The sequence below is a fragment of the Atta colombica genome, unplaced genomic scaffold, assembly GCF_001594045.1.
Source record: "Atta colombica isolate Treedump-2 unplaced genomic scaffold, Acol1.0 scaffold83, whole genome shotgun sequence".
In the NCBI taxonomy this organism is placed as follows: domain Eukaryota; kingdom Metazoa; phylum Arthropoda; class Insecta; order Hymenoptera; family Formicidae; genus Atta; species Atta colombica.
The window spans coordinates 862,627-872,272 of record NW_017259576.1 but is presented as its reverse complement, the minus strand read 5'-3'; the positions used below and the strand labels follow the sequence as shown (position 1 = coordinate 872,272).

General features: G+C 30.0%; 3 protein-coding genes across 4 annotated transcripts; 1 reads left to right on the top strand and 2 right to left on the bottom strand.

Annotated features, from left to right (window-relative positions):
* Positions 1–633: 633 nt before the first annotated feature.
* LOC108692957 (DNA-directed RNA polymerases I and III subunit RPAC1) lies at positions 634–4,033 on the bottom strand. Its single transcript, XM_018201545.1, has 8 exons — positions 3,919–4,033; positions 3,141–3,382; positions 3,010–3,069; positions 2,729–2,913; positions 2,457–2,641; positions 1,540–1,722; positions 1,129–1,380; positions 634–949 (listed from the first exon to the last, which is right to left on the bottom strand). The coding sequence occupies exons 2-8, from the start codon at positions 3,186–3,188 to the stop codon at positions 834–836; spliced, it is 1,029 nt and encodes a 342-aa protein (XP_018057034.1). The 5' UTR covers positions 3,189–3,382; positions 3,919–4,033; the 3' UTR covers positions 634–833.
* Positions 1,295–6,926, top strand: LOC108692956. The gene is made up of 6 exons (XM_018201544.1): positions 1,295–1,356; positions 4,314–4,937; positions 5,053–5,314; positions 5,876–6,083; positions 6,157–6,286; positions 6,381–6,926. Exons 2-6 carry the CDS (start codon positions 4,379–4,381, stop codon positions 6,470–6,472), a joined length of 1,251 nt encoding a protein of 416 aa, XP_018057033.1. The 5' UTR covers positions 1,295–1,356; positions 4,314–4,378; the 3' UTR covers positions 6,473–6,926.
* A 227-nt stretch (positions 6,927–7,153) lies between these two features.
* LOC108692958 (transmembrane protein 41 homolog) lies at positions 7,154–9,255 on the bottom strand. Of its 2 annotated transcripts, none has more exons than XM_018201546.1 (4): positions 8,880–9,255; positions 8,362–8,485; positions 8,144–8,272; positions 7,154–7,664 (listed from the first exon to the last, which is right to left on the bottom strand). In XM_018201546.1, the coding sequence occupies exons 1-4, from the start codon at positions 8,950–8,952 to the stop codon at positions 7,157–7,159; spliced, it is 834 nt and encodes a 277-aa protein (XP_018057035.1). In that variant the 5' UTR covers positions 8,953–9,255; the 3' UTR covers positions 7,154–7,156. The 2 variants fall into 2 exon arrangements, with proteins under 2 accessions (XP_018057035.1, XP_018057036.1); XM_018201547.1 differs by having other exon boundaries at positions 9,018–9,255.
* Between the last annotated feature and the right edge of the window lie 391 nt (positions 9,256–9,646).

Genomic DNA, 9,646 nt, shown 5'->3' with positions numbered 1-9,646 from the left:
TGATTATAATTAAATGTTAAGAATTCATTTAAAGTTCAAACAAATAACTCACAAAAAGAATAAGAACTAATTCTATGTGAATTTTAAAATCGTGTAAATTTTTATATAGTTTAGAATAAAAATTTTATTTTTACATTTAATTTTTTAAGTTAATTTTTTTCATTATATATTTATATGTTAAAATTTCTTTCGAGAAAGCAATATGATGATTATGAACTAGTATAAAGATTTTCAACGAGTTCTCGTAGAAAATTATAATCTTTAATTTTAATATTGTTCAGATATTACAAAAATCTGATAAAAATACAAGATATAAATATATTACTTCAGAAACGGTTAACAATTGTCACCGGCGTCTTATAAAATATTTGGGTGAAATGTAATAAAATTGATAATTTCGCAATTATATAATTGCGACTATTGCGCAAAAACTTATAATAATTATTTAATACTAAATCACATAATTAAAGATTAATAATAGTATAATTTTTTATTATTGGTTCTTACAATATTATAATTTTAAAGTGAGTTTTAATAAAAAAATGTTCAATTATATATTATAAAGTTTATAATTAATTTTAATTAATGATGATTAATAATTAATTGGGTTATTTTATTAATTAATGAGGCATTTAAATTTCAATGAAGTAATTTTATTAACCAATTTCTAAAAATAAATCGTTAATTTAAATATATATTATCAATTGGCACTGATTTACTTGCACAATCTTGTTATTGCTGTCCACAAGGGCAAGTACTCGGCGATAAATTTTAGATGTCACTTTTTTCATCTCTCAATCTTTGTCTCATCAAGGAAATTATTTTGCTTAAATTTATTTTCCTATGTCTGCTAGCTCTGCGAGAAATGATTTACACTTACTCTGGAGTACTTTAACAGCTTCTGTGAATAGTACGGCCGATGATAATGTTCCCACAGATTCTATGGTGACTATAAATTAAGTACACACAAACATAAATATATATATTTATATCACATAATAAATTTTCTAGCTGTCGTAAGTTGTAGCTTCAACTTGCCCAAAAGAAAAAATAATTCGTATAACACAATGATTGTAACTCAAATCTTAATTAATTCTTTTTCAATGATTCGAGATTATTTATACTTACAGATAAAATGATCCTTTATCCGACTCATTTCCACACAATTCTTTAGCTGATCATAACGATAAATGTTTCTGGAACAACTATCGTAACGAGCATTTTTAACATGCGCCTCTCGGTACTTCTGACCTGAATTTGTCTCATGTTCTACTACTTCTATCACGCCGGGGCTGAAACAGCTCTTCAAAAGATCCGCGTCTTCATCTCTCACGGGTTTGATTAGCTGAATGACCGGTAAGAGGCGATATGATGCAGTAGCTAAATATATACAGCATATTATATAATACTGACATAAACAATTTATTTTAAACTTAAAAATTAAAAAAACATTATATTTGTCTATCAGTTTAATTTATGATATTTTATATTAGAATATGAAAAATAAAAACAAGTTTAATTCGTAAAATTCTTACGTACCTACGGGAGAAAATTTGGCATGATCTTTGCCGATGCCTTTAACTGCATGCATAAACAAATGAATCTCATGACCAGGACGCATTTTACATATTAATATGTCGTTTTCTAAAATACCAATTTGTTCCGCTTTAAATTTCTCTGCTTGACGGCCTATTGGTATCCATTTAATGTCCTTACTGTAAACTGTAAAAAGAATGCTACATGTTATGTATTTTATTTATTATGTTCAGAAACTAATATAATACTAAGTTTTCTAAGCTTGCATAATATTAACATAATATTAACATAATATTTAGGTTTTCTTTATCTTCGCTGCACTGAAGTACACTAAAACTTTTCTCACTTTTGCTATTTCAAATATATATTAATTTATTTTCAAGCATGATATAAGAATAACGATGTAAGAATATTAACTTTTATTATTATTAAAATCTTTTATGTTCATGATTTTAAGTACGAGTATATTAGTTCAGCTAGAAAGAATAAATCTATAAATTTATGAAAGTCAAATCTTCTTTAGAATGTTTAACAGTTTAATGACAAAAGAATTTCTTATCAGATGAAAAACTTAGGTTCCTGTCCTATTTCACACATAATTATCATTTCACACATAATTAATTAGAAAAATATTACATTATGATTAAAATAACGCATAATTTTGCGTGATTGATTTATGATTATTGGTTTTAAATTTGATGTCAATTTCATCCCATGTATGTTTTGGTTTTATAAGATTGGAAAGTGAAAAATTATGAGTAAAAGAGTATAAGATAAGTGATATAATCCAACTCATAAATTTATACATTTTATTTACATATTTTATTGTGATTAAGAAATTAAATAAAGATTGTTTTAAAAAAATTGTTGAAATCCGATTAGTAATTGAAAATTTAATAATAAGAAATTCAGTGAAGTACCTTTGCTATTTTTGTACATATCCTCTGGAAGACGAGAATTCTTAGGTGCTTGTGGATTCATACTGCACGTAACTTTCAACTCATATCTTAGAGTATCATTATCATTGACTGTCTCATCTATTTTTTTGTCGTTTGAAGAATATTCGAATAATCTAGGATCTGCACGAAGAGGTACAAGTCCCAATCTTCAAAAACAAATTACATGTTAATTTATTATACACAATTTTTATAAAAGTGGACATAAAAGAGAAAAATCTTGTTATTTCTTTCACCTATGTGCAAGTACTTCATCTTGAATCAAGCTAGTATTATTTATGATATAAACCTTCTCAATAGCCATACTTGGTACTTCACTCAGTAATATCCTGCGAAATGCATTAGCTAGTGAAGTATGACAGCCAATTATATCAAATTCTATTTCTTGATCTTGTTCTTGAACTATATTTATTTTCAGGTTCTACAATAAGAAAAATATTTTTACTTACACATATTGATATACATATTAATACATATTAATACATAATATATTGTTCTCTTTATTACAATATGTTACCTTTACAAATTTCTCCAGCACCGTTGATCTGTCTGTCGTATTACACATATATTCCTCAAACTGTTGAAACAAATTCATATTATACATTATGTAAAAAGCAAAATATCTTTAGCGAATCTTAATAAACTTACATTTTCATATTCTTTCATAATCCAACGTGGTTCTCGATTATTCTCCATTGTTTAATACAAATTATATTTCCGCAACTGAGATTTGTACTGTTCTTTTTTTCTTCTTTTCAATAAGAAGTACTAAACTATCTACTTATTTCTTTAAATATTTTTCTTAACTTACACCACTCGCACACACTTTGCTGTTTTTTTTTATAATTCTTATTTTTGAAATGCTTCAACTGTAAAAAGCAATGCAGCAACTGTAAAAAGATTTTTTTATTAAAATTCTTGAACAGAATATTAATTTCTACAGAAATTAACAACAATTGAGAATCTTAACAAAAATGAAGTGTTTTTGACTAAATACAAACTAATCGATAATTAAATTGTCAAAGAAAATACTTATTTTTTATAATTATAATTTTTATTTAATATAGAAACAAACAATTAAATTAGAAATGACGAATTATAGCAGAAAATTTTAATGTAGATAAATATAAGGTTTTGCCGGTTGAGTTAATTGGGATTTAGTTGAAAATCATTGATTCCGAGAAAGTAATACAGAAACTAAACGTTAGAATAATGCTAAATTCTCATGACACTTTTATCGTGTGCACAATCCAATAAACTCCAAAATCTGTGAAGTTATTCCATGAAAATGAAAAATATAACTGGATTCCCGCGCATCATCAATTAATTATCAGTTTACTTTAACTCAACCTCATATCTCTACTTCGGTATTTCATCCGATATTGAATAACGAGACGATACACCCCGGAAATAAATTATACTTTACCCAAAAGATATTTCAAATATTCTCAAACTGGAATGAGAACAACCACGTGTCTTAACACTACCCGATTGTCGGCTTTTCCATTATGCCAAAGCAAAGCATCAAACTAGTTAGATTAGACTCCAAGTCCAGAGAAGCAGTGCTTTTTGTTAGAGCAAAATTGCATGCTCTTTTCTGCGCATGCGCGATATTTCGTCATGAATTCAACAATATGCATTAACATAATTTTATTATGCACATTTTTTTATCTGCACTTTATGTTTTCAAAAAGAACTTTATTTCGCTACAATATGTCATTAATTTTATAATATAATTCTATGATATTATATTAGATTTGTTTGCGTTGCTTGAAATCTCCAAGAATGTTTGAGTTTAAAAAGGAATAAATATATATTCAGGTTGAAAAGAGAGAGAACGATGTTAAGTGTAAAAAGTGCAGCAACGCGACAGAATAACGCACCACATGACACGGAACTCTCTTTCTACTATTGGTCAAATTTTGAGGCAGGAGAAAAAGAGAGAGAGAGAGAGAGAGAGAGAGAGAGAGAGAAGAATGAGTGCAAGTGCAAAGGATAAACGAGAAAGTGCAAATAAAATTGATAGCAAGTATGTATCACTTAGTTGTATGTTTCGGAATGTAAATAAGAACGTAGTAACGTATTATTTGAGTTTAGCACAGACGAGATTCGCGATTATGGTCAATCTGGATGAATATAGAGAGAATGTACGACAACTCAAACAATACGCGACCGTTCACAATGTATCGGAAGCGCAAACGTCGGAAATATTTCAAGCTTGTTTCCGACAATTGGAAGCCAAGTACTCGAAAAAATCGAAGAAACAATCGAGGTCTCTGCGAATTATTTTATCACTCGTTTTTATCTCCATCATACTGTTATGCTTATGCCAAAGCTGGTTAAATGTTATATTTATAAGAATCTCGCAAAACTCCATTTATCCCGCTTTATATACGTTGCGTAAAGCGGCTGTACCAATTGTCAGCTTATATCCATCGCTATCTGGTTTGTAATTCTCGAATGATTAATATATTAATTTTTTATTAGAATAATATAAAAAGTATTATAGTATAAGGAAGTATTTTAATGTTTACATATTTAATAATATTTATTACTTCAGAATTATACGACGAATGGTGCTTGATAGAGAATCCATATTTCTATGTCAACGATATGGACTGCTGGCCTTGTACTATGGTCCATTCTGTATTAGATTTAACTGGTCACAATATCAACAGATCCTTTAACATTGGTATACCATATACTAGAGCAGAAAATAATACAATTATCAAGATGAAAGATCTAGTTAATTTATATTGGAGCAACCAAGATATCTTTGATGAAAATGCTAAAAGAATTTTTTCTACTAATGAAACTTTTAAGTAAGTTTCCACATATACTGTTAGAAATTTCATTATGAATTTAAGTAAAATGTAAAGGAAGCTTGCGAGGTAACTGAAGTAATAAATGGTTTAACTGAAAATTAAATTACAGTAGTTTTAAATAAATGTGTGTGTTCAATTATATGCAAATCTACTTAAAATTTTATGGAAAATACGTTGAATTTTATGTACATGTATATGTACTTTTCAGTTACAAATACATTAAATTTAATGTAATGTTATGAAACTAAACTTGTATAACTTAAAACTATATTAAGTTTCATGATATTTTTAATAGTGTAAACTCTAAAGTCTTTGGAATGGAATCTCACTCTAAAAATTGAAAGAGGCTTTCAATCATTAAAAGTGAAATTTTACTCTAAAAAGAATTTAGAAATATATATTAATTCAAATTTGATAGAATTTCTAATTATATAACATTATAACATCTATCTGATTAAACTGTATGTGTTATACCTATATGTGTTATCTGTTAAACTATATGTATTATAATATCTATCTGATTAAACTATGTATAGAGTGTTATATACGTTTGCACAGAACTATCCGTGATGTTATGGATAATAGATTGGATATCTTTCACACTGCTTCTCTTTCTACTCACATATCTTGGAAAATAAATCGTATGAAGCCCAATAGAATACTCCGAAAATTATTTCCAAAGCCAGCGGAGACTCCGAATTGGTGGAGTCAAGGCACAGAGAAATATATTTTCATCGACGAGTCGGAATCACCGTCTTATCCATTGGTAGATAATGTATTTTATATGCATTGTTATATCTTAGCAGGTCTTAACTACAAGTCAATTTATGAATTTTTAGCCCAATTCTGAGTGTAGCAATATTGTGATACGATGCGTAGCCGGTGCAAGACTGATAAAAATGACACCAAGTTCGGAATGCGTTCAACATTGTAGATCTTCGACCATCTTATTGTCCGCTGGACATACATGTGAGTATTAGAGACCATAAATGATCTGCGCTCTTTTTTTTATTTCTATTTTATTTATATTATACATTTTATTTTCTTCTTTTATGTTCTTAAGTATGGTACAATTGGTGGTATTGGAGACCCGTGAGTCTACCAGTGTATAATGCTACTGCTCTTTCTATTAGTTATTTAACTTCGTTTTGTTAATATCACCGATAGGAAAAATATCGTAGATACATACCACAACAATGTAGCTAATAATGATGAAGCCATATTTAATAAAATTTATTAAGTTTATCTGCATTTTTCCTTCGTATTTACGTATTCGTATTTATTATATATATATAATTTCAAATATTGATTCATATAAGATTGTTTGCAGATTTAGATTTTTCAAGTGGAGTATTATTTCTGACAATACAATAACACATGAAATAAAAAATGAAATTCAGCATCTTATCAACAAAGAATTTCCTGAGATCATTTCCTGACATAATATTGTCTAAAATATAGGCATATTTGTGACACTTATAATAAAATAAGTCTGTTTCTACTTTCGCCTATATTTAGTTTACATTTTTAAATGTCTCCACATAATCTAAAACACACTTGTAGAAATAAATTACAAACAACAATAAATAAGTTATGCGAAAATTGTTGTGCTCGCAAGAATTTGTCGTACTATTTTGTACGTATAATTCATGTGTCCAAATGTAAACAATTACACGGTGCGAAAAAGCGGACTCTAATCCCAATTCGCATTCGATATAATTTTTTTTTCACTTTTCTAAGAGATTATCAGTAGAAGATTCTGCTCCATGATAGGAAAGTTTTTCTCGTACAATATCAGATTGTCGTCTTGATGATATCGTCAATGGAGCATTCTGGCATTTACTCGAACTTCTGCTTGAGTTTCTGCTTGTACAACACAGGTAGTAGGGAAAACAACGCAAACACACACAGTACGATTACACTGTTCCACGACCACGCATCGCTCGATGACGTGAGGTTGTGTAACGTTTGACCCGCCTGTATGGCGACGAAGGAAGGCGGCGCGACGCCGAAGAAAGTGCCGACAGTGAACGGCATTATCGGCACACCAATTACCGGGCTGGCTAAATTGATGAACCAGTTTGGCAGTAACGGCGTCATCCGAAGGAACAACATATAGTTTAGTAGATTATCACGATGTTTGGTCACGGTAATGGTCCACTCGTTTGCCTTTTCTGGAAAGTATCGGTACAGCAATCGCCTGCCCAGCAATGAGGACAGCAAGTAGCACAGAGTGGCACCAATCGCACTACATGTACATACGAGTATCAGCGCAACCGGGAAACGGAACAGAAATCCGGAAAGAATTGAGAGAAAAATAGAGCCAGGAATGGCAAAAGTTTGCAGGCTATTGAGATATAATGTAAGGAACACATTGTCTTAATAGGCTCTTTTTCAGAAAATGTTCTGGTACTTAAGTTGAAATAAAACAAATATAAAATACAGTCAATACTCACTGTAAATACTACAAAGCATTGATTGAGTTAATAAAAAAAATTTACTAATTGTTCCATCAGAGCATTGATGGAGCACATATGAAGCATTTGTAGCATTGACTATATAGTTTGTTTTATTTTATCACTCCAATGTATACCAGTTCAGAATAGTTTTCGAAAAAGGACATTAAAAGTAAAGATATGTGATTAGCGCCAATATTCAAACCTTGTATTTAAGGCTTCCTTAAATTTATCTTTAGATGCTCAGCAGTCAATGAAATAATTCGTAGAGTATTTAAAGATATATTTAAGGAAGCCTTAAATATAAGGCTTCCTTAAATATATCTGACTATGAATACGAGTATACGAGTATATGAATATTCAAGGATACAAGATGTAGATGATAAACAGTCCGGCCAATACTTGGAAGTAATATAAATCCTTATATCGTTCTAACAGTTTTCCCAAATTCTTGGCATCTTCTATGTGAAGCGGTAGCTTCATATGCTGCCTTTCATCTCTATAAAAAGAATATATAAAAGCTTATTATATCCAATACAATGTATAAAGTGTGAACACAAAGATATACAGATGAATGACTGTTCTTACTCTTCTAAGTCTGGAAAACTCGTGTACACATAAAATAACGCAGTCAACGAGGCCACAAAAATGAGTCCAACAGTTATTACTGCTCTTCTTGTCGAAGTTTCACCATTGGCTGCTTTGGGCACTCCTACAAAGAATATAAAAATTTATTATGTACTTATATATTAAATATATTTAATATAAAATTTAATTTTATTAATCTTCTATTACAACTTTTATGACTAAATATAAAAAAAAAAGAAAACAATATATTTTAGTTTGCAAATCGGAGATATCCGTATAATCATTCTATTCTTGTTCACTGAATTCGTAACTTCCGATTTGCAAAATCAAATGCAGCTATTACATTTAGTTTCAAAATAAAAGAGAAATTAAAATACATGAAATTAAATATTGAGGGTAAATAGAAAAATATATCAAACTTATAATAAATATATAAATACAATAAGTCACATAAATACTGAGGGCCACGTGGATTTCACTGATATTTTTTTTTACTCGACTATCATCGAATTACTTACGCGCTTTTACACGTGTCACTTTGAGATTGCGTCGCGCCATTTCTGATATGCGTGCACGTTTGCTGATCGACATCTAAACACGCCACTTTCCGGCATATTTCCCTCGCAAAAAGCAATCACGCGATCGTGATGTCTCACCTGATCTTACGTCAGCCTGCGGGCTCATCGTTCGCCTTTCTCCGGATATCGCTTTCGCGAACTCGTTTTCTATAATCCGCGCGTTTTCTCGTCCAGTCTCGTCTCAGTGCATATCGTACGAATGCAACTGACGTATAATATCAGCGTCAAAACGGCAGCACCGTGACTAAAAGGATCTTCGAATCACAAGGCTGATAACAGCTTCCTTCGCTTTTAGCGAAAATCAGCTGACAGCCTCGTGTTGTTTCGGCATTGGATGATTGGATATGTTTGACCATAGACTGCGTTTCCGTTATAAGCGTAAAGATCGTTAAACATGTCGGCAATGTAGTTTGCACGTTTGCACTTTCAATCATCTCTTCATATACGAATTTTTAAGTTTTATATTGTTCCGGTCTTAGAAAAATCTGAAAAAATTCTTGCATGTGAAAAAGCTTTAATAACTTTTTGTTATATAGATCTCAGATTGTATTCCATATTAATTTTTTTACAAATTTATAGCAGAATTCGCAATTAAAATAGACATTATAGACAATCCAAGACAGTTTAAGTTTGTTAAAGTGTTAATAAGATCGAGAGGAGAATAATGAGTTTGTGCTTTTCTGACAATTGTATATTATATATATATA

Bases quoted from the DNA above. Each gene is read 5' to 3' on its own strand.
- LOC108692957 (XM_018201545.1), bottom strand. From the start codon at position 3,188: ATGGAGAATAATCGAGAACCACGTTGGATTATGAAAGAATATGAAAAT. The intron at 3,070-3,140 runs GTAAGTTTATTA...TTGTTTCAACAG, and splicing joins TTATGAAAGAATATGAAAAT to TTTGAGGAATATATGTGTAA. The intron at 2,914-3,009 runs GTAACATATTGT...TTCTTATTGTAG, and splicing joins TGCTGGAGAAATTTGTAAAG to AACCTGAAAATAAATATAGT.
- LOC108692956 (XM_018201544.1), top strand. From the start codon at position 4,379: ATGACACGGAACTCTCTTTCTACTATTGGTCAAATTTTGAGGCAGGAG. The intron at 5,315-5,875 runs GTAAGTTTCCAC...ACGTTTGCACAG, and splicing joins TCTACTAATGAAACTTTTAA to AACTATCCGTGATGTTATGG. The intron at 6,084-6,156 runs GTAGATAATGTA...ATGAATTTTTAG, and splicing joins AATCACCGTCTTATCCATTG to CCCAATTCTGAGTGTAGCAA.
- LOC108692958 (XM_018201546.1), bottom strand. From the start codon at position 8,952: ATGTCGATCAGCAAACGTGCACGCATATCAGAAATGGCGCGACGCAAT. The intron at 8,273-8,361 runs GTAAGAACAGTC...TTCTTTTTATAG, and splicing joins AGTTTTCCAGACTTAGAAGA to AGATGAAAGGCAGCATATGA. The intron at 7,665-8,143 runs GTATCCTTGAAT...ATATCTCAATAG, and splicing joins CTGTTTATCATCTACATCTT to CCTGCAAACTTTTGCCATTC.